Source organism: Pseudophryne corroboree, chromosome 10 (genome assembly GCF_028390025.1).
Source record: "Pseudophryne corroboree isolate aPseCor3 chromosome 10, aPseCor3.hap2, whole genome shotgun sequence".
Taxonomy (NCBI): domain Eukaryota; kingdom Metazoa; phylum Chordata; class Amphibia; order Anura; family Myobatrachidae; genus Pseudophryne; species Pseudophryne corroboree.
This window is the reverse complement of record NC_086453.1, coordinates 47,107,760-47,132,282: the sequence shown is the minus strand read 5'-3', so window position 1 is coordinate 47,132,282 and position 24,523 is coordinate 47,107,760. Positions and strand designations below refer to the sequence as shown.

Genomic DNA, 24,523 nt, shown 5'->3' with positions numbered 1-24,523 from the left:
CTCGGAAACCGACCCACCCGAACTTCAGCCTTTTTACACGGGTCCGAGCCGTGCTCGGATTCTCCCGTGTGGCTCGGGTAAACCGAGCGCGCCCGAACGTCATCATCCCGCTGTCGGATTCTCGCAAGATTCGGATTCTATATAAGCAGCTGCGCGTCGCCGCCATTTTCACACGTGCATTGAGATTGATAGGGAGAGGACGTGGCTGGCGTCCTCTCCGTTATAGTAGAAAAGAGTGACTTAGTTATAATTGTGGGGAGGATTGGGGACGGGGAGCAGCTGTTAGGGAGTACAGTGCAGGGTTTTGATTATAATACCACCAGTGAGTTTAATCCGTTGTTTCTCTGCCTGAAAAAAACGCTCCACCATATCTGTGCTCACTCAGTGTGCTGCACTGCTGCATGATATATCTGTGCTGAGTGCACTGCTCACACTGCCTAATTGTGGGGACTGGGGAGCAGTTATAGCAGGAGTACAGTGCACAGTTTTGCTGACAGTGACCACCAGTCCAGTATACGTTTGTCTGCCTGAAAAACACTCCTGTGGTGGCTTTTTTTTTCTTCATACTACTAGTTTAGCAGTCTGCTGACAGTGTCCACCAGGTCCGTTATTATTATACAGTATATTATATATATATATATATAGCAGTACGGTAGTCCACGGCTGTACTTACCTCTGTGTCGTCAGTGCACTCGTCGTCCATAAGTAATATAATACTATACTATCCATCCATCTACATTGTATACCTGTGGTGGCTTTTTTTTTCTTCATACTAGTTTAGCAGTCTGCTGACAGTGTCCACCAGGTCCGTTATTATTATTATTATTATACAGTATATTATATATATATATATATATAGCAGTACGGTAGGCCACGGCTGTACCTACCTATGTGTCGTCAGTGCACTCGTCGTCCATAAGTAATATAATACTATACAATCCATCCATCTACATTGTATACCTGTGGTGGTTTTTTTTTTCTTCATACTAGTTTAGCAGTCTGCTGACAGTGTCCACCAGGTCCGTTATTATTATACAGTATATTATATATATATATAGCAGTACAGTAGGCTACGGCTGTTCCTACCTCTGTGTCGTCAGTGCACTCGTCCTCCATAAGTAATATAATACTATACTATCCATCCATCTACATTGTATACCTGTGGTGGCTTTTTTTCCCTTCATACTAGTTTAGCAGTCTGCTGACAGTGTCCACCAGTTCCGTTATTATTATACAGTATATTATATATATATATATATATATATATATATATATATATAGCAGTACGGTAGGCCACGGCTGTACCTACCTCTGTGTCGTCAGTGCACTCGTCCTCCATAAGTAATATAATACTATACTATCCATCCATCTACATTGTATACCTGTGGTGGCTTTTAGTTGTGCGCATTAAAATATGGAGAACAAAAATGTGGAGGTTAAAAAAATAGGGAAAGATCAAGATCCACTTCCACCTCGTGCTGAAGCTGCTGCCACTAGTCATGGCCGAGACGATGAAATGCCATCAACGTCATCTGCCAAGGCCGATGCCCAATGTCATAGTACAGAGCATGTAAAATCCAAAACACAAAAGATCAGTAAAATGACCCAAAAATCAAAATTAAAAGCGTCTGAGGAGAAGCGTAAACTTGCCAATATGCCATTTACGACACGGAGTGGCAAGGAACGGCTGAGGCCCTGGCCTATGTTCATGGCTAGTGGTTCAGCTTCACATGAGGATGGAAGCACTCATCCTCTCGCTAGAAAAAAGAAAAGACTTAAGCTGGCAAAAGCACAGCAAAGAACTGTGCGTTCTTCGAAATCACAAATCCCCAAGGAGAGTCCAATTGTGTCGGTTGCGATGCCTGACCTTCCCAACACTGGACGGGAAGAGCTTGCGCCTTCCACCATTTGCACGCCCCCTGCAAGTGCTGGAAGGAGCACCCGCAGTCCAGTTCCTGATAGTTAAATTGAAGATGTCAGTGTTGAAGTACACCAGGATGAGGATATGGGTGTTGCTGGCGCTGGGGAGGAAATTGACAAGGAGGATTCTGATGGTGAGGTGGTTTGTTTAAGTCAGGCACCCGGGGAGACACCTGTTGTCCGTGGGAGAAATATGTCCATTGACATGCCTGGTCAAAATACAAAAAAAATCAGCTCTTCAGTGTGGAATTATTTCAATAGAAATGCGGACAACCGTGTGTTGCCTTTGTCAAGCTGTAATAAGTAGGGGTAAGGACGTTAACCACCTCGGAACATCCTCCCTTATACGTCACCTGCAGCGCATTCATAATAAGTCAGTGACAAGTTCAAAAACTTTGGGCGACAGCGGAAGCAGTCCACTGACCAGTAAATCCCTTCCTCTTGTAACCAAGCTCCCGCAAACCACACCACCAACTCCCTCAGTGTCAATTTCCTCCTTACCCAGGAAAACCAATAGTCCTGCAGGCCATGTCACTGGCAAGTCTGACGAGTCCTCTCCTGCCTGGGATTCCTCCGATGCATCCTTGAGTGTAACGCCTACTGCTGCTGGCGCTGCTGTTGTTGCTGCTGGGAGTCGATCGTCATCCCAGAGGGAAAGTCGGAAGACCACTTGTACTACTTCCAGTAAGCAATTGACTGTCCAACAGTCCTTTGCGAGGAAGATGAAATATCACAGCAGTCATCCTGTTGCAAAGCGGATAACTCAGGCCTTGACAACTATGTTGGTGTTAGACGTGCATCCAGTATCCGCCGTTAGTTCACGGGGAACTAGAGAATTGCTTGAGGTAGTGTGCCCCCGTTACCAAATACCATCTAGGTTCCACTTCTCTAGGCAGGCGATACCGAGAATGTACACGGACGTCAGAAAAAGAGTCACCAGTGTCCTAAAAAATGCAGTTGTACCCAATGTCCACTTAACCACGGACATGTGGACAAGTGGAGCAGGGCAGACTCAGGACTATATGACTGTGACAGCCCACTGGGTAGATGTATTGCCTCCCGCTGCAAGAACAGCAGCGGCGGCACCAGTAGCAGCATCTCGCAAACGCCAACTCGTTCCTAGGCAGGCTACGCTTTGTATCACCGCTTTCCAGAATACGCACACAGCTGAAAACCTCTTATGGCAACTGAGGAAGATCATCGCAGAATGGCTTACCCCAATTGGACTCTCCTGGGGATTTGTGGCATCGGACAACGCCAGCAATATTGTGCGTGCATTACATCTGGGCAAATTCCAGCACGTCCCATGTTTTGCACATACCTTGAATTTGGTGGTGCAGAATTATTTAAAAAACGACAGGGGTGTGTAAGAGATGCTGTCGGTGGCCAGAAGAATTGCAGGAAACTTTCGGCGTACAGGCACTGCGTACAGAAGACTGGAGCACCACCAAAAGCACCTGAACCTGCCCTGCCATCATCTGAAGCAGGAGGTGGTAACGAGGTGGAATTCAACCCTCTATATGCTTCAGAGGATGGAGGAGCAGCAAAAGGCCATTCAAGCCTATACATCTGGCCACGATATAGGCAAAGGAGGTGGAATGCACCTGTCTCAAGCGCAGTGGAGAATGATTTCAACATTGTGCAAGGTTCTGCAACCTTTTGAACTTGCCACACGTGAAGTCAGTTCAGACACTGCCAGCCTGAATCAGGTCATTCCCCTCATCAGGCTTTTGCAGAAGAAGCTGGAGGCATTGAAGGAGGAGCTAAAACAGAGTGATTCCGCTAGGCATGTGGGAATTGTGGATGGAGCCCTTCATTCGCTTAACCAGGATTCACGGGTGGTCAATCTGTTGAAATCAGAGCACTACATTTTGGCCACCGTGCTCGAACCTAGATTTAAAACCTACGTTGTATCTCTCTTTCCGGCAGACACAAGTCTGCAGAGGTTCAAAGACCTGCTGGTGAGAAAATTGTCAAGTCAAGCAGAACGTGACCCGTCAACATCTCCTCCTTCACATTCTCCCGCAACTGGGGGTGCGAGGAAAAGGCTACGAATTCCGAGCCCACCCGCTGGCAGTGATGCAGGGCAGTCTGGAGCGAGTGCTGACATCTGGTCCGGACTGAAGGACCTGCCAACGATTACTGACATGTCGTCTACTGTCACTGCATATGATTCTGTCACCATTGAAAGAATGGTGGAGGATTATATGAGTGACCGCATCCAAGTAGGCACCTCAGACAGTCCGTACGTATACTGGCAGGAAAAAGAGGCAATTTGTAGGCCCTTGCAGAAACTGGCTTTATTCTACCTAAGTTGCCCTCCCTCCAGTGTGTACTCTGAAAGAGTGTTTAGTGCCGCCGCTCACCTTGTCAGCAATCGGCGTACGAGGTTACTTCCAGAAAATGTGGAGAAGATGATGTTCATTAAAATGAATTATAATCAATTCCTCCGTGGAGACATTCACCAGCAGCAATTGCCTCCAGAAAGTACACGGGGACCTGAGATGGTGGATTCCAGTGGGGACGAATTAATAATCTGTGAGGAGGGGGATGTACACAGTGAAAGGGGTGATGAATCGGACGATGATGATGAGGTGGACATCTTGCCTCTGTAGAGCCAGTTTGTGCAAGGAGAGATTGATTGCTTCTTTTTTGGTGGAGGCCCAAACCAACCAGTCATTTCAGTCACAGTCATGTGGCAGACCCTGTCGCTGAAATGATGGGTTCGTTAAAGTGTGCATGTCCTATTTATACAACATAAGGGTGGGTGGGAGGGCCCAAGGACAATTCTATCTTGCACCTCTTTTTTCTTTCATTTTTCTTTGCGTCATGTGCTGTTTGGGGAGTATTTTTTTGAAGGGCCATCCTGCGTGACACTGCAGTGCCACTCCTAGATGGGCCAGGTGTTTGTGTCGGCCACTTGGGTCGCTTATCTTAGTCACACAGCTACCTCATTGCGCCTCTTTTTTTCTTTGCGTCATGTGCTGTTTGGGGAGTATTTTTTTGAAGGGTCATTCTGCGTGACACTGCAGTGTCACTCCTAGATGGGCCAGGTGTTTGTGTCGGCCACTTGGGTCGCTTATCTTAGTCACACAGCTACCTCATTGCGCCTCTTTTTTTCTTTGCGTCATGTGCTGTTTGGGGAGTATTTTTTTGAAGTGCCATGCTGCGTGACACTGCAGTGCCACTCCTAGATGGGCCAGGTGTTTGTGTCGGCCACTTGGGTCGCTTATCTTAGTCACACAGCTACCTCATTGCGCCTCTTTTTTTCTTTGCGTCATGTGCTGTTTGGGGAGTATTTTTTTGAAGGGCCATCCTGCGTGACACTGCAGTGCCACTCTTAGATGGGCCAGGTGTTTGTGTCGGCCACTTGGGTCGCTTATCTTAGTCACACAGCTACCTCATTGCGCCTCTTTTTTTCTTTGCATCATGTGCTGTTTGGGGAGTATTTTTTTGAAGGGCCATCCTGCGTGACACTGCAGTACCACTCCTAGATGGGCCAGGTGTTTGTGTCGGCCACTTGTGTCGCTTAGCTTAGTCACACAGCTACCTCATTGCGCCTCTTTTTTTCTTTGCGTCATGTGCTGTTTGGGGAGTATTTTTTTCAAGTGCCATCCTGTCTGACACTGCAGTGCCACTCCTAGATGGGCCAGGTGTTTGTGTCGGCCACTTGGGTCGCTTAGCTTAGTCACACAGCTACCTCGGTGCAAATTTTAGGACTAAAAATAATATTGTGAGGTGTGAGGTGTTCAGAATAGACTGAAAATGAGTGGAAATTATGGTTATTGAGGATATTAATACTTTGGGATCAAAATGACCCCCAAATTCTATTATTTAAGCTGTTTTTGAGAGAGTTTTGAAAAAAACACCCGAATCCGACAAAAAATTTTCGGTGAGGTTTTGCCAAAACGCGTCCGAATCCAAAACACGGCCGCCGAACCGAACCCAAAACCAAAACACAAAACCCGAAAAATTTCCGGTGCACATCACTAGTTACTATATACCTATAGTGCCTGATTCATGTGTGCACGCACATACTTTAGCAAGTGCTGTTTTCCAGACTATGGAATTGCTAAAAAGACCCCCACCGGAGACATTGTAAACTCATTTTTCCACTGCATACACATTTGCAGCTTATATGCAAGAATGAGGAACATCAACTGTAAGGGTAAACCTATGGCAACACAGACTGGCCGCAGCAGCAGCAGCAACACTGGTGCCATGCTGCTCTACCTACATATATAATAGGGGTGGTCTTCAGTTTGCTGGCTGTCGGGATCCCGGCGCACAGTATACCGGTGCCGGAATCCCGACAGCCGGCATACCGACACTATTTCTTCCTCTTGGGGGTCCACGACCCCCCTGGAGGGAGAATAGGTAGCACCTTTGCCTGCAGCGTGGCGAGCGCAGCAAGCCTGCAAGGGGCTCATTTGCGCTCGCCATGCTGGCGGTTGGGATTCCGGCGCCGGTATGCTGGTCGCCGGGAGCCCGGCCGCCGGCATACCATACTACACCCATTTAATAGCATCACTGCGCTGATATTTGTGAACAGCTCATTAGAAAAATTAAAAAGCATGTTGGGGCAGATGTATTAACCTGGAGAAGGCATAAGGAAGTGATAAACCAGTGATATGTGCAAGGTGATAAACACACCAGCCAATCAGCTCCTGTATGTAAATTAACAGTTATGATCTGATTGGCTGCTGCCTTTATCACCTTGCACATATCACTGGTTTATCACTTCCTTATGCCTTCTCCAGGTTAATACATATGCCCCATTATGTAATATGAGCGGTGATGATTCCTGAAGTGGCACGTGTAAAAAAGAATAATGACAGTTAGGAGCTGATTGGCTGGTACTTTATCTCCGTCGACTTTATCTCCATCCAAGGCTTAGTAAATAGACCTCTTAGTGATTAAAAAATGTAGAGCCCTTATAGGGTTAGTTTTGGAATGAGCCAGTGCAGTGGGTAGTGGTAGCGAGTCCAGTATAATCTGTCCATGACTTACCGTATCGTTGATGTTCCTTCCCTCCATCAGGTGGGGGGGCCTAATTGGGACCCTAATTTTATAACTAGCACCGGCCTGAACCATCCTGGGGTCTTACGCTACCAGGAGGACACACACATGGTCTCCCACTGTCATACCATACAACCAGGCCCAGGGGGACCCCAAAAGAGGGAACTACCAGACCATAGCTATTTCCTGCACCCCTGGTGGTGGTTGGTGCATGACAAAATTGTGCAAAAAAAAGATAATAATACTATTCTTCACATTGGAACTACATGTCGGCACTTGTGGAACAGAATAATAGTTTTTGTTTAATCACAAGCTTGCCCGTACAATAGAAATTGGATTAATAATTGAACAACCCTTTGAAATGTAGGGCATTCTTCTTCCATAGAATGGGCAGAGCATCTGCTTTCTTATTGCTAGCACCTGGCCTGGGATTCAAATTTAGAGAAAAACTGAGACCATTGAGCCTGGTGAGGAATAACACATTGTGCAGTTTTGAGGTCAGCAAATTTAGTAGTAGAACATCTGGCCCCTTCTAACAAATGTCTCCACTCTTGAAGTGCCAATTTCATTGTCAACATTTCCTTCTCTCCATTGGGGTAATTCATCTCTGCAGGAAGGAATTTCCTAGAGAAAAACCTGCAAGGGTGTAACTGCATCATCTCCATACTGGGATGATACAGCACCAACTTCATCTGAAGAAGTATCTGGTTGATTAAGAATCGGGGCAGATATGAATGCTTGTTTAAGTTAGAGATGTGCGGGTTCGAATTTACCTGGATTTAGTCAGATTTACCCGGATCTCAAAACTGCATCTTATTTAGTGATGAGCGGATTCGGTTTTACTCGGTTTTACTCGGTTCTCAAAACCGAATCTTATTGGCTATCCAAAACACGTGACATCAGTGAGCCAATAAGATTCGGTTTTGAGAACCGAGTAAAACCGAGTAAAACCGAATCCGCTCATCACTAATTTCTTATTGGCTCTCGGATGTCAGATGTTTTGGATAGCCAATAAGAAAAATCCGGATAATTCTGAACTTGTGTTGATTCTGGTAAATCCGAACCCGCACATCTCTAGTTTGAGTGTGTAGAAGGCTTGTTTTTAATTTCACGATACCCCCAATGTCTATTCAGGAAATCTTTAATTTCTACTTATTTTGTGTTATACAGATGTGTCCACTTACATCTTTGCTTTTTTACAAATTTGTCACAACACGCAAAACACGGCTAAGCTGTTTTTCACGAGTAGCGAGTGGATGATTTTGACCTAAAGTCTTTGCAAAAGTACTGTATGAGGTGTTGCGGCTGTGTTATGGGAGTGTCAAGGACATGTTATGGGATGTAACATGCAGCTGCTATCTTGTTTGCAGCACTGCAGCCACAGTGGCCATATCTTAAGAAAGTCTGTGAAAGGCTGGAGCTATCAGAGGTGTCAATTTTGCAACTGATGGTGCATTGATGGTTAAGATATTGGATCCACCAGTGCAGATGAGTATTGCTCTGTTATGCAAAGTCATTGTGGCAGGGCTTCCGAAGTACGCAACGTGGTGATAGAGCACAATGGGAATGCTTAATCTGCATATTTTTGCACTTGAGAAGTTCATGAGACATCACAGCGGCGCATGATCTGCCTGCGCCACTGAATCAGTCCCATCATTTGGGAAATATTATTTTCAAAAGAAAGAAAAACTCACTCAGAACAAATTGCCTGGGAGGAGTTCATGGTTTGGTGAATGATTTACTGTATGGTACTGATGTGTCCAGTGGCGTTTTAAGAGAGGAGGAGGCCCGAGTGCAGTATCTGGTTGATTAAGAATTGGGGCAGATATGAATGCTTGCTTGAGTTAGAGATGTACGGGTTCGAATTTACCCAGATTTAGTCAGACCGAGGGACAAGGTTTTAATACTTTCCTCTCTGTAGTCCCCCGGTGGTTCTATTCTTCTCCGCAGCGGCAATAGTGTTGAAGCACAGACTCTATTGCGCATGCGCAGTCCTCCGGGAACACGGCGTGGCGGCCATTTTCCCAAAGATTTTCCTGCACGAAACTCCAGAAAAATGGCTGCCATGCCACGTTTCTCGGGTTTTCAGCAGGTGCAATAGAGTTTGTTCCCCGTAGTGTTCAGACTCTGTTACGATGCTGAAAAGAAATGGCTCAGACGAGGAACTCCAGAAAGGTAAGTATTAAACAAATCGGTGTAGTGTGTGCAGGGTAGGACCCCTTGGACCCCGAGGCCCTTGTGCCCTGGACACACTGCACCCATTGTAGATACGCCAATGGGTGTGTCCTTTTACATCCTTGCTGTAATGCTGCGGTATAGCATGTCGCAAGTGATCTCATGCTCCAGCTATGACATAGACTTGAATGGGAGCCAGTGTGCACATGTGCCCGCCTCCCATCCACTTTAGTGTGACCTGGCATCACAGTCCCACTACAGTAAGCTGCTATACGCAGCATAGCATCAACACGGTATAAGGACACATCTGTATATTTTGATGTCAGACCCTACCTTCACTTTTACAGGTTCTGCTGAAAATCTGAGGCATCATTAAATGGGTGTGCCTTTTTCTGTTATTTTGTGTTTTTAAACATATTTCACCCAAATCTGTGTAAATGCGTCCCCTTGTGGGATTGCTTCGCTCGCCATGCTTCGGGCTCGGTGGCTCACTCATCTCCGCTTCGCTGACTACAAGGTTACTAAATATAACAGTTTGTGACATGGATAGTAAATGCAGCAAAAGTAATAAAACATGTGTTGACCATATGCGTGTCGACCTTTTTTTATGTTGACCTTTTGACCCTGTTGACCTTTTGACTGTCTATCTGACAAACACCTTCCTATTAAGCCAAGCTAAAGCTAGAACAGGAATTTCATCCCCACACCACCACCCCAAAGAGAAAACTAAGCATCTATTGTTTGAGAGAACTGCCACCATTCTCAATATCATAAGAACATCCTAAACATAAAAATCAGCAAGAAAAGATCATTCAGAACATTCATTGCAGTTATATTTCCTTTTGTTAGTTCACGCACAGTTCTCGTGCTAACATCCCTGGTGATAACCCCCTGAACTGCCTGTAATCTATAAACCACATCAGTCAGAAAGAGAACTGCCATCAATACAACCTCCCCAGCAGTGTGAGAATGTAGGAGATGGTGATAGGGAAATAAGTTGGAAAACCAGAAGAGATCTTTATGAGTTCTACTTACTGATCTAGTCTAGTAAATCAGAGGTGCGATGTCTTCAGAGTATCTATATATGTGACCGCACAATCTGTACAGAATAAAAAACTATTGGAAAGAGGCATCAAACTATTCAAGAGCATGTAAGTAACAATGAAATGTATCAGTCTTGTTATTACTAATGTACACGAGACACTGCACTCTCCTATAATATATTACAAAAAAAGTACCTTTTTATATTTGTAAGTGTCATAATTTGGGAATCCTGTTAGATATAAATATCTACTTATTATAGGTTGGACCAGCAATATTGATCAGGTAAAATATTTGCAACCGATTTATGCTTATTGTTACTTGTTAATTAATGTAATTTTGATAACTGTCTATTTTACTTTCAGCAGGTAATAAGTTGTTTTGCAAATGGTTTCTATTGCTTGTATAAGTCATTTAGATGTACTGTATAACTTACATACTGTATGTAAAAATAATTTTGTTTATTGCTTTTGATCCAGTATTATGTGAACACTGAAATTATCTGAAGGAATATATGTTTCAACCGCTACAGCTCCACACATGTACAGTATCTATCTATCTATCTATCTATCTATCTATCTATCTATCTATCTATCTATCTATCTATCTATCTATCTATCTATCTATCTATCTATCTATCTACCATTGGGTGTCCCTGCGCCCTGCACTCCTATGCTTTATCATTGCTCGCCTCATAGGTACATAGCAAGCTGGACTGAGCAGCAATGCCTGGCTGATGCAACCCCCCGTCCCGCCAGCTGTTTCAGTATTGCAACTCTTACTGAAGTACAGTATATACTTTCTGCCTGCTGTTTGTAATATTGCACTGTCTGGATTATTTACTTCCACCTGATGTTACAGTACTGCAGCTCCAATTGAATTGCATTAAATTGAAGTGGACATACTACCTACATATTACCGGCAATTTATGTGCATAATACGTGCACCATATCTACATTATACATCAGTATATGCAGGGCATTTGCCAGATAGGTTGTTATCTCCTTCATTTTGTGTGATCTGCTAGCACAGTCTGGTACTGTTTGACAGCAGACCTACTGTACTTTAGGGGAATCTGAAATATCTATATCAATAAAGAGCCTGCTGAATACACAGATGTTTATATTCATCCTTTACAAGTGTGTTTCTAGGACTCATTACATTCTTATCGTCATCTGCCAGGGACGACTGATGCATCTGGTGTAAAACTCATCTCCCACCCATGTAACAGTCTTGAGACAAACTCATCCTCTCCCTCTATTTGTCTTGACCTAACTCAGTTTTGTCTACCTGTGGTTATCTGTGGACTCCAGTATCATGGCTTCCAAGAAACAAACAAAATTTACCTCATTGACCCAGCCAATTAGCTTTCAACCGCTGGCCCACCAGGGTCAATATGTTGACATTCTAACATGTCGACATTTCCTCACTGACTACATGATAAATGATGACCCTGCCAACATAATCAATCCCAATCAAACCTAATTATATATAAAATCTTAGTATACCTAGAGAAATAATTCACTTTTTTTTCTCTTTTTTGATAGTTCGCAAGACAGAAGAATCTCCAACGCAACAGAGGATCTTCTTTGCTCTAACGACCTGTTTGCTCTTTCAATTCTTGGGTTAGTATCATGGTTCAATTTCTGAACATGGAGCTAGACTGTAGAACAAATGCATTACTCTCATTTTGGTGAGCTACATACTGTAATATAAAATTGACAGCCCGATCTCAGGTCCAAAGTAACTTTTATTTGACAGAAAAAACAGTATCCCTCACAGGGGATATAATTAATATTTTGACATTAATAAATCACTGTTCAAGATTTTGGGATGAGCTAAATAGTATACAGTACAATACATAACTTGCAGTCATTTATATAAAGATTCCACCAAATACGTGTCAGCTTCTGAAATAACAATAAAAACATTGTAAAAATTTTTTTTAAACACATAAAAAGCAAAAATATAAAAAATATAAAAAAACTAAGCAAAAAATAGAATAGAATGTATGTAGTCTCACTTCAGTAGCCACACAGTTTACGAATCATGTCTACTTCATCAGGCTGATATAACAGAGATAAGACCTTCAGCATATATAGCAAGAGTTATATTTCTGTGTGATCTTTTTTTAAACTGTACCGAACAGAAAGAGTAGTATCTTTTTTTTATATATATATATTAAATGGGGTGCTTTGAAATTAATTTGCTTTAGTGATATATTTTCTAGTAAAGAAAATAAGTAACAATTGCTAAATTATAAATTTTTTATATGTCTACAGAATATACAAAACATGAGTTTGAAACTCTAGTATCTTTAATAACTGTCTCCTTTGAGGTGTCGACCATTTTGGGAGGGACATTTACAATTGAAGCTTGCAACATCATGTCCCCCTCCTGTGAGTGTGTCAGAACTCGGGAATGAAAAGGTGGCGGAGCAGAGCGGCGGGCGGATGGCGGCATGAGCGGCCCAGGCCCTTTCCTCTCTGTTAGAGAGGCTGGGCTTGGGACAGCTGTGCCTGCAGTGCCCCCTGGTGGCAAGCCTGCCCATGAGACTCCTATGACACTCTGTTGACATGCCGATAATGCTCACCTAACACTCCCCTGATACTCCCATGACACTCCCACAATCAAGGGTAGTTCCGTGCAATTTCACTGTCACCATTCAGCTCCTGTCCCACAATACCCTATCTAAGATTTAGAGATGTGCGCAATCACCATATTTTGGTTTTGGTTGTACATTTTTTGTCAGGTTTTTGATTTCTTTAAAAAACAGTGAAAATAATGTAATTTTGATATAGTTTTGTTCCTAATCCAGTCACATGGTCAGGCCACCACTCAGTTTGGTTCTCAGTTGCATCCCCTCAAAATACAATTTTGTCCATGGAGTTGACCAAGTATCGTCCAAGGAGGTGTATGACTCCCCAGATTCTTGCAGCAAATTTCGATCTCTCTGCAGTGAAGAGGGCCTCTGGAAATAGTAGCTCCCTAATCCAGTATTATAATAGGGATGCGATGGCTGCAGTGCATATCAGGGACGTGCGGTGAGCTAAATGGCTCAGGAGGCACTGGCTAACCCCAGAGCCAGATTTCCATGCAATATTTAAGCCAAAGGGTACATCTGGGCATTATACACAGTTAAGGCTCTGCCTCACCTGCCTCACCCCTCCGCACGTCACTGGTGCATATTATTGCCCCTGTACTTATACCACCTTTGAAATCACTCAATCAAGCTCCTTGGTTTGACAATAGTGTTACTGAGCTCAAGAAAAGGAGTCTTAGCAGTGAAAGATTATGGAGTAAAACTAACTTGGTAGAGGATAAGTTAAAACTATAGTAATCAAGCATATTTTAGCATAGAAATCCAGAATCACCTGTAAGAAAACAGAGTTCCTGACAAATGAGATCACGACAGCAATCCATGGGCCAGCTCTGCTTTTCCATACAGTGGAGATGCTTTGCAAGCCAGCATGCCTGCAGCCTCATGAAATCCTCTCCCAGGAAAGATGCAATAAGTTTGCAAACTTCTTTGCAGATAAAGAATCCTACATCTGGGCTAGAATCACTACAGTGCCATCAAAGGAGTGCCAATCTGCCAAGCCTGCCAATGTAAGCCACGTATCTTCAGCACCAGCTTTGACCCAATGGATGTACTGTAAAAGACATTGATGAAATTACCCAAATGTTGCACCTCACTACCTGTGATCAAGACCCTGCCTCAACCAAGCTTCTAATAGGGTGTATGGACATACTTGCCCCTGTATAAAATTTACAGTCCGACTTCATGACCAACTACAGACTAGTATCAAACCTTCCTTTTCTAAGAAAGTTTATTGAGAAAGTGATTGAAACTCAATTAGCAACCTGCCTGTCAACCCCTTATATTTATGATCCATTCCAGTTAGAATTCAGGAAAAGACATGAAACAGTGTGTGTGTGTGTGTGTGTGTGTGTGTGTGTGTGTGTGTGTGTGTGTGTGTGTGTGTGTGTGTGCGCGCGCGCACGCTTAATGATCTGCTGGCAAGAGACAGATGTGACTGTTAAATCCTAATACTTCTTTATCTCTCTGCACCATTTGATACCATGGACCACAGGATTCAAATTGAGCACCTGAATAATTTCTGTGGACTAGGACAAACATTCCTTAACTCGTTCAAGTAATTTCTCACCGGCAGGGTACAGAGTTTTTTCTGGAGTATACTCATTTTCACCAGTGCCACTGCCATGTGGTGTTCCACAGGGTTCTAACAATCCCCAATGCTTTTTTGCAGTATACATGCTACCACTGCGTGAAATAAGCAAACATCATGGCCTTTTCTACCACTGCATTGCAGATAACACACAACTGTACCTCTCCTTTGCTCCAGAGAACCCAATAGCAGCCCTAAATGGCTGAATATCTGAGCTCCAGGAGTGAATATGCTGTTACTGAACCCTATGAAAACACAGGTCCTCATGAATGGTCACAGGACAAGACTGCAGCATAACCAACCAACCAACCAACCAACCAACCAACCAACCAACCAACTGTATTTATGCTTGGGGGTTCAGAATTACAAAACACTGAACATGTGAATAATCTTGGTGTCTTGATAGTGGCTTGACACTTAGAGTCAGGCCCGACGTTACCCGCTCAGCGAAGGGATGCAGTGCAGGGAGGCGCTGGGACGGATAGGCGCTTCCCCTGCTCTGCATCCCTTCCCTGCTGTGCCATCCTGTCCCCCCTCCTGCTGCTGCTGCTGCTGCTGCCAGTGCTGTGTCTGTCACTGTATGACAGGCACTGGCAGCGGGCACCTGCAGCATGAAACGCCTCCTCCCTCCCCTCACCTCATCTCATCTGTGTGAGAGCGCCGAGTACAGGACAGAAGGGGGCGGAGCTACACGGGACGTTAGGGGGCATGGCTAAACGGTCCATAAGGGGGCGGAGCTACACGGACCTTGCTGCTGTACAGAGGGAGACTGGATTAGGTAAGTGGAGGGTGAGAGAGAAGTGTGTGTGTGTGTGTATATATGTGTGAATTGTGTGTGTGTGTGTGTGTGTGTGTGTGTGAGGTATGTCTGTGCGCGCGCTCTATGGACGCCACTACGGGGGGGGCATTACGTATAAGGACGCTATTACTACAGGGGGGCATTACGTGTAACAACGCTTCTACTGGGGGGGCCATTACGTGTAAGGACGCTACTACTACTGGGGCTGGGGGCATTACGTATAAGGATGATACTACTACTGGGGTGCACTACATATAAGAACGCTACTACTACTGGGGGGGCATTACATATAAGGACGATACTACTACTTGGGGGCATTATGTATAAGGACGCTACTATTACCGGGAGGGCATTAAGTATAACAATGCTACTACTACTGGGGGGAGGGCATTACGTATAAGGATTCTACTACTGCGGGGGGGATTATGTATAAGGGCGGTGCTACTACTGGGGGCGCATTACGTATAAGGACGCTAATACTACTGGGGGTGCACTACGTATAAGGACGCTAATACTACTGGGGGTGCATTATGTATAAGAACGCTACTACTACTGGGATGGCATTACGTATAAGGACGCCAATACTACTGGGGGTGCACTACGTATAAGGACGCTAATACTACTGGGGGTGCACTACGTATAAGGACGCTAATACTACTGGGGGTGCACTACGTATAAGGACGCTAATACTACTGGGGGTGCACTACGTATAAGGACGCTTCTACTACTTGGGGTGCACTACGTATAAGGACGCTTCTACTACTGGGGGTGCACTACGTATAAGGATGCTTCTACTACTGGGGGTGCACTACGTATAAGGACGCTAATACTACTGGGGGTGCACTACGTATAAGGATGCTACTACTACTGGGGGGTATTACGTATAAGGACGCTACTACTACTGTGGGTGCATTATGTATAAGAATGCTACTACTACTCGGGGGGCATTATGTATAAGGATGCTACTACTACTGGGGGGGCATTGTGTATAAGGAAGCTACTACTACTGGGGTGCATTACATATAAGGACGCTACTACTACGGGTAGGGCATTACGTATAAGATTAATAAGATTGTGCTACATTGTGGCGTAATTTTAAATGGGGGTACTACTGTGTGGCCATGCCCCTTACTTGTGAGACCACACCCCTTTTCCTGGCGCGCGCCAAAGGAATATGGGAGGGCGCAAATTTATAGTTTGCATGGGGGCGCCGAACACCCTAGCACCGGCCCTGCTTAGAGTTCAAGTATCAACTACAGTTAAATCCTCATTCTTTCCTCTGAGGAACATAGCCAGAATCAAGCACTTAATTCACTTTCAGGATCAGACAAAAACATACATACATTTGTATCATCACACCTAGACTACTGCAATGCCCTCTACCTTGGTTTCCAAGCAAAAGAACTGCACAATTGGCACAAGATGCAGCTGCCAGGGTAATAAACAACCAGCCCAGTTCCAGACACATAATACCCATTCTCTACTTCCTGTACTGGCTGCCCGCAAGATGGCAAATCATTTCAAGATGGGTTTGCTGGCTTTCAAAGCCAGACATGACCAGGGTCCAAGGTATCTGAAGCAACTTTTGATTCCTTACTGCCCCACTTGATTACTGTGTTCTGTAGATGAATGACTATTAGCAATATCTAGAATATCCCTGAATTCATTTGGGGATCAAGCTTTTAGTTTTGGGGCTCTGACTCTATCGAACTCTCCTCCCTGCATAGTTTGAGAAGACTCCACTTTAGAATCCTTCAAAAACAGTCTTATCTATTTACTCAAGAATTTCACTAATGTCCCATTAGTTCCTAAAAATACAACCATAATGCTTAGTTCTCTCTCTTGTTGAGCCTATTTTGGATTCTGTCCTGTAAATGCAAATAAAAACACTTTGAATCCTTTTGGGATAGGAAGAGGAGAAGAAGAAGAAGAAGGAAGAGGAGGAGGAGGAGGAGAAGAAGGAGAAAAAGAAGAAGAAGAAGAAGAAGAAGAAGAAGAAGAAGAAGAAGAAGAAGAAGAAATATCAGGATATTATTGCACATTTTGATACGTAACGATTGCCTATCTACTTCTACAAGGTAACATTATTCTTTACTTCCTAAATGATTCTTATTGGTATTAGTATGTCTTTAGTGTCTAAATCTATTGAAAATAAAGCAAGTGCCATATTTTCATTATTATTTTTTTCTCTTTATAGAACACTAAATCTCCGTATATAATCGGTATTATCTGAGAGCATGGAGATCGTCTATACCAATGCCCCTGACACACTTAACATCACTGAATATGATGATTATTTTGATGTTCTACAAAAAAAAGTAGACATTGCAAACAGTTTCTATATGACGATTTGCTCTGTGGCTTTTTTAATAGGAACAACAGGAAATGGGCTGGTCATCTGGTTCACTGTCTTTAGGTTAAAGAAGACGCTCAACGTCATGTGGTTTTTAAATTTAGCTGTAGCCGATTTTATGTTAACCTCTTTTCTACCATTCAGCATTTCTACCATTGCCCTTAGGCATCACTGGCCTCTTGGAACCTTCATGTGCAAGTTTAACGGATTTATTGTCAGCCTCAGTCAGTCTGTCAGTGTCCTCCAGCTAACGGCTATCAGCATAGATCGTTGTATCACTGTAGTCTTCCCTGTTTGGTGTCAGAATCATCGAACAACAAAACTGGCTTCAGTTGCAATCCTGGTTATTTGGATCATTTCTTTTGCTTTCAGTTTACCACTACTTATATTTAATAAAACATATCAGATTTTTGATAACTATATAGTTTGCTATACAGCTTCCTATGAAATGTTTGTTACAAATGTGATACTGAGATTCATAATGTTCTTTGTTCTTCCTTTCACCGTAATTGTCTCATGTTACACCATAATTGCCATTCACATCCAAAGAAAACATATCATCCAGTCTTCCAAGCCTTTTAAAATTATTGCAGCTGTAATATCATCATTCTTTGTCTGCTGGCTTCCTTTACATATATTTCTTCTTCTGAATATATCTGAAAGCAATGCTTTCTTTTATATAGTAGTCATTGGAATGCCAGTTGTCTCTAGCCTAATCTTCATCAATAGTTGCATTAATCCCCTTATTTATGTCTTTATCGGTCGAGAATTCAAGGAAAAATTCTGGAGCTCTATCCAGGCTACATTTGAGAAAGCGTTCTCTGAGGAAACTGATAAGAAAAAAGTCAGTTTAGGCCACAACACTCAAGTTTGTCCGGAATATAATCAAGATCACAAAGGAGAAGTCATATAATATAGTATAGTGAATAAAGTTAGTAATTACCTACAAACAAGTCTCTTTGTCTCATCCTATTCCAAATGGGTGTGGCTCATTAGTTCTACACTAAAAAGGTCTACAGTCAATAAGTCAACCATTAATGGTCGACATGCATTAGGTGGACAGGGTCAAACGGTCGACAAAGTCAAAAGCTCGACATGGAATAGGTAGACAGTATAAATGGTCGACATGGTCAATAGCTCGACATGGTAAAAAGGTCAACATAATTTATTTTTTGGGGTGTTTTCTCACTTTTCTGGCAAAAAAAAGCCCTATTAGTGTACCGCATCTCCTCGCATGGCTTGCTTCACTCGCCATGCTTCGGGTTACTATTCCCAATCGTAGTCCATGTGGATGGTAAAGTATGAATATGTTTAAGAAAATTAAAATAGAAAAATAAAACTTGTGTTGACCATATGTGTGTCGACCATTGTCATGTTGATATTTTGAACCTGTCAACCTTTTGAATCTGTCAAACTTTTGAACTGTCTACCTTTTACAAGTCGACCTTTTGACCCTATCAAACTTTTGATCCAGTTGACCTATTGCATGTTGACCATTAGTGGTCAACCTATTGACTGTATACCTTTTCAGTGTAGATCTATAGACCGGATACCATTTCAAATTAGAATATATATTTTATAGCCATTTAAACACAATATTTTAATTATTCATCAATAGAGAATATTAACAAATAATTCAAAGGATGAAGTCAAAGTGCCGGTAAAGCCTTTTTATATTTTAAGGAAGCATGTGTATCATAATTGTTATAACTGAAAAACTGAGGGGTAATCCAGATCTGACCGCAGCAGCAAATTTGTTAGCAGTTGGGCAAAACCATGTGCAAACGCAGGAGGGACAGATGTAACATGTGCAGAGAGAGTTAGGTTTGGCTGGGGTATATTGTTTCTGTGCAGAGTAAATACTGGCTGCTTTATATTTACACTGCATTTTAGATTTCAGATTGAACACACCCCACCTAAATCTAACTCTCTCTGCACATGTTAAATCTGCCCCCCCGCTGCAATGTACATGGGCCCTAATTCAGATCTGTTCGCTCACTAGCTATTTTTGCATTGCTGCGAACAGATAGACGCTGCCCATAGGGGAGTGTATTTTAGCTGTGCAAGTGTGCGAACGCGTGTGCTGCCGCCCTGTACAAAAACAGCTTGTGCAGTTTCTGAGTAGCTCTGACCTTACTCAGCCGCTGCGATCACTTCAGCCTGTTTGAGCCCGGAATTGACGTCAGACACCCACCCTGCAAACGCTTAGACACGCCTGCATTTTTGTAAATACTCCCAGAAAATGGTCAGTTGACACCCAAGAATGCTCTCTTCTTGTCAATCTCCTTGCGAACAGCTGTGCGAATGGATTCTTCACTAGAACCAGTGCACAACAATGACCCGCTGTATAACCGTACGGCACGCCTGTGCATTGCGGTGCATATGCATGCGCAGTAGTTACCTGATCGCTGCGATGCGAAAAACGCTAGCGAGCGAACAGATCTGAATTAGGGCCATGGTTTTGCCCATCTGCTGCGATCAGATGTGAATTAGGCCCCTAAATTCTACATTCTAAATTAGTTTAATATACTCAAGAAAATCAAAATAATAAAACAGAGGGCACTGTAGATGCTTATAACACTTCTATAAAGTATTTATCTAGAGATCCTCATTTTTACATTGTTGCCTTTGATTCCCAGAGAACTTCAGTCCTTTCAAGACCAATGTTTGTGTTTTAAAGCTATGTGAGTTCCATCTGATATTACTTTTTGTTTTTACATGTTGCAGTTTGTCTAGCTACATTTTATTTTATTTGCTTTGGAGAGTTCTAACATTTTTTGTACACTACATAAATAAAAATTATATTTTGGGGAGTATATATGCAGAAAAAATGGGGAAAAAAAACTTTTTTGATGAATAAAAGTGGCGTTAGCTAACGTTAATTGCCCCTAATGACAATGCAACACTATGTAATGGTTTTACAAATCTACATCATGGTTCTTTTGCAACATGTACCTTTTGCCATATGCAATAAAACATTGAATGAATAAATACATGAAATATGTACTGAACTACATTACAGCTTATAACAAATGCTAAATATGTGGTATATGTTTATATATACTTTTTTTTTTACAATTTAGTTTTCTAAATCTATATTTAGCAATGCCGATGTTTTCTTTTTATTATCAATTACTTTTTAGGTAAAAAAATATTTTGTGGTAGATTTACTAAAGCATCTTAATATGAAAAGTGGTGATGTCACTCTTAGCAACAAATCAAATTCTAGCATCCTAGTAAATGATAGACAGGAAGTTGTAATACCAGTTTAGTAAATGTACCTTTAACATCAGCCGACTTTGCTCTCCCACTGTCTCAGAGAGTATCCAGCGGATTGAGCAGGTAGCCGGCCGTATGGGGGTGTGGCTCTATGACTTTCTCATCATAGCTCCAAACACTTTACAAAGCCACAATTCCAGGCAGGGGTGTATCTAGGGGTCCGAGCTCCCCTGGCAAAGTAAGGGGCTGGCGCCCCCCCTACACACATTTAGAATAAGGTGTGAGTATTGGAAATGGGGCATGGTCTTGTGGGGGAAGGGTGTGGACACAATAGTACTTCCAATTCAAATTATGCCACACAGTAGTGTCCCTCATTCACATTACACCGCACAGTAGTGTTTCGTATTCACGTTACACCATCCCTCCCCCCTAACCCACCTTTCCCACAGCCTGACCTTAACCTGCCCCCCTACCCCAAAAGCTTCTTCAGTGGTGCCTAACCCTAACCCACCCTTCCTAATCTCTCTCCCTGCAGCCTAACCCTAGCCCTCCCACCCTCGCAGCCTAACCCTAACCCTCCCACGTGGCTTGCCAGTACAGACTTTGGCACCAACTCAAACCAGATTTTGCCATTCTGCATTGCTATCTATGTTGGGATGCCAGCATCAGCATTCCGAGCAGTGTCGGGATGCTGGCGTCAGCTTTCCGATCGCCGGGATGCCAAATGCCGGCATCTTGAATGCATCCTGAATGAAATGCTAATGAGCTGCAGTGAGATGAGCCTCAAATGGACCCAGCCATTAACCAAACACTATTAGTTGGATGGTAGAAGTGCTTCCTGTTAGAAAAAACATCAGGGTGCCATCACTTCCAAGATAAAATGATCAATTATACAATTAACTGATATACATTTCCTTGAACATGGCCTTGAAATAGGTAAGATATGTATTTTCTTTATTACACACAGTAAGTTAAAGTTTTCACTTACTTACTACTTACTTACATCTAACATGCATGAAAATCATGTAGCTTTCCAGGTACTACAGTCCCTTGTCCCAAACACTGACACTTTTTTATTATCTTCAACAACAAATAGATCTATAGCACTGTGCTATATAACAATTGCTGTGTACCTGGTGAGAGTCTGTTACTGCCGCGGCGGCGCCGGTGTCCGTCAGCACCGCGTACTGCACTAGTGATCAGACTAGTGTCCGGCAGCACTGCACTGCACTAGTGATCAGACTAGTGTCCGGCAGCACCGCACTGCACTAGTGATCAGACTAGTGTCCGGCAGCACCGCACTGCACTAGTGATCAGACTAGTGTCCGGCAGCACCGCACTGCACTAGTGATCAGACTAGTGTCCGGCAGCACCGCACTGCACTAGTGATCAGACTAGTGTCCGGCAGCACCGTATTTGTAAGCAGACTCACAATAAACTACAGTTCCCAGCAGCCCTTGCTGTCAGGAGCTCCCAGCAACAAGGGCTGCTGGGAGCTGTAGTTTATTTTGAGTCTGATTACAAGTGCGGTGCTGCCGGACACCAGCGCCGCTCCAGCAGTAACAGACTCTCACCAGGTCAGTCTGACAGTACTGCTTTTCTATCCTTTGGCCGCGGGTGGCACAGCGAGTGCCATCCTGGCCAATAGGTAGATACACCCCTGATTCCAGGTTTAGTAAAACAGGGCTGAGGCCCCCAACAGAGCCGGCCTTAGCTATAGGCAGGCTAGGCATTTGCCTGGGGCATCCAAGCATGTCTAGGGGCATCCAAGCATGTCCCTGCAGTATCTCATGCTGGGAGGGACAGTCCGCAAACTAACTGTTACTTTCCAAATGTATTCAATCAGTACTTGTATACACTGCTGTTTACATTTGTAAAAAAAAATGCACACTGTGCCTTAAACTTCCTCTGACATGCTTGAATGCCCCTGACTTGTGAGACCTCAGACAGACAGCAGAAGCCAAGTAAATGCAATTCCTGGACCTGTGACATTTTCACTGACTATATAAGGTTATTACTGGATGGCTTCTATAACACATGTGTATTTTGGAAGACTGCTTCACAGAAACCTGACATCACCTATACTGCTTGTGCACATGGGGGAGGGGGACCCTGTTCTCCTGTGTCCCTTATCCCTGTGCAATTCCCAGGTGTCTGCAGGGACATAACATGGGCAGTGTTCTCCCCACACTTTATTTCCTAGTCAGTCCATGCCGTAAAATTCCCCTGCCACCCAGCACTGTAACGTGGTCAGTAAGTTGCGTTGTGCTTTTCTATATGAAACATCAGTGCAGCGTGACTTTCGGACACATCAGACTGGAGGGCAGAGCATATCACTCCCACAGTATAAAGTAAAGGGCATGCAGTAACAGACACCAGCAAACACACTGAATAGTGAAGAGAATGGACAGTTTCTACATGTTTGATACTGGTCTTTTTGTATAACCAGCAAGTGTGGCAGTATCTGTGGCAGTATATGTGTATTATGGGCATTACTAATGTGGGGCATATGTGTAAGGTGCATTACTGTGTGGCATTATGTGTATTATGGGCATTACTAATGTGGGGCATATGTGTAAGGTTCCTTTACTGTGTGGAATTATATGTATTATGGTCATTACTGTGTGGCATTGTGCAGAGTTGAACTGGCCCACAGGGTAACCCCCCGGTGGGCCCCACTACCTGAGCGTTGCAGGTACAGATGCAGAACTAGCGGCAGAGCTAGGGGGCACCAGACAAAATTTTGCCTAGGGCATCAAATTGGCTAGGGCCGGCTCTGGCCCCCAATAATACGATCCGTGAAGTGGGTGCAACATCAGTTTCTGGGAGCCTTGCCAGATCTTCCCGGAGTCTGGGAGAGCCACCTGCAATTCAAGAATCAGGCATTCAGGGAATGTAAGTATGATGTTATCAGCCTGAGGACTTTTTTTGTGTGCAAATTTCCATACATATTCTCGTTTGCATGTCTTTGATGATATGCAATCACGAAGATATGTTTTTTAAGCGCATGGAGGACCATTTACTAATATTGCTGAAAGGTGTGAATCTGCTCTTACATAAAGAAACAAATCAGATTTTTGCTTTTATTTTCTAATTAGATAAATAACAACTAATTGGTAACATTAGTAAATAGCCATCAGAATGAGCTCTTCTAAATGCACCAGCTGTTGGTAAAAAGATATGCCATCATACAGGATGTAGTTATGTGACTGGTGGTCAGGAGACAATCCTGTCCCCTTCCAATCCCAATAGTCCGCATGACGACTAACAGGGACTATTCCCACTCATGGGTGTCCATGACACCCATAGAGTGGGAATAGAACCTGTGACTAGCGCAGCTGGCCATGGAGTCCGCAGCGTGGCAAGCACAGCCAGCACACAAGGGGTTTGTTGCGCTTGCCCACCCTCCGCCGGCCATCTCAAAGCCGGGATACCGGTGTCGGTAAGGTCACACATACCCAACCCCATCATACACTGTGTTGCTCTAGTTGTGGCAAAAAACCTCTCTTGGCGCGCCAGGTCCTGGCCGATCTAGACGTGCCGAGCGTCTTTTCACGCAAAATGTGTGTCTGATACTCACAAATAAAACAAAACAACTCTGCTAGATTATACTGATCAAATTGATATGCAACATTTGTTTATCTGTGTGTGTGTCTGTATCTGTATAGCAAGTGCTACAATGCAGTGGTCACTGCTTTTTCTGATGCAAAGTTCCATTGTGCAAATTTGTATGTGTTTAAAATGAGTTCCTTTGAAGCCTAACATCACTAGTACACTTTTTGTGGTGCTTTGCTCAGTGGTGTCACT

At 43.6% G+C, this 24,523-nt stretch overlaps 1 protein-coding gene across 1 annotated transcript; it reads left to right on the top strand.

Annotated features, from left to right (window-relative positions):
- The first annotated feature begins 10,112 nt into the window (after window positions 1–10,112).
- LOC134965184 (chemerin-like receptor 1) lies at window positions 10,113–18,410 on the top strand. Its single transcript, XM_063941698.1, has 4 exons — window positions 10,113–10,265; window positions 11,703–11,780; window positions 17,055–17,222; window positions 17,342–18,410. Exon 4 carries the CDS (start codon window positions 17,382–17,384, stop codon window positions 18,408–18,410), a length of 1,029 nt encoding a protein of 342 aa, XP_063797768.1. The 5' UTR covers window positions 10,113–10,265; window positions 11,703–11,780; window positions 17,055–17,222; window positions 17,342–17,381.
- The last annotated feature ends 6,113 nt before the right edge of the window (window positions 18,411–24,523 follow it).

Coding starts and splice junctions, on each gene's coding strand:
- LOC134965184 (XM_063941698.1), top strand. CDS start 17,382: ATGGAGATCGTCTATACCAATGCCCCTGACACACTTAACATCACTGAA.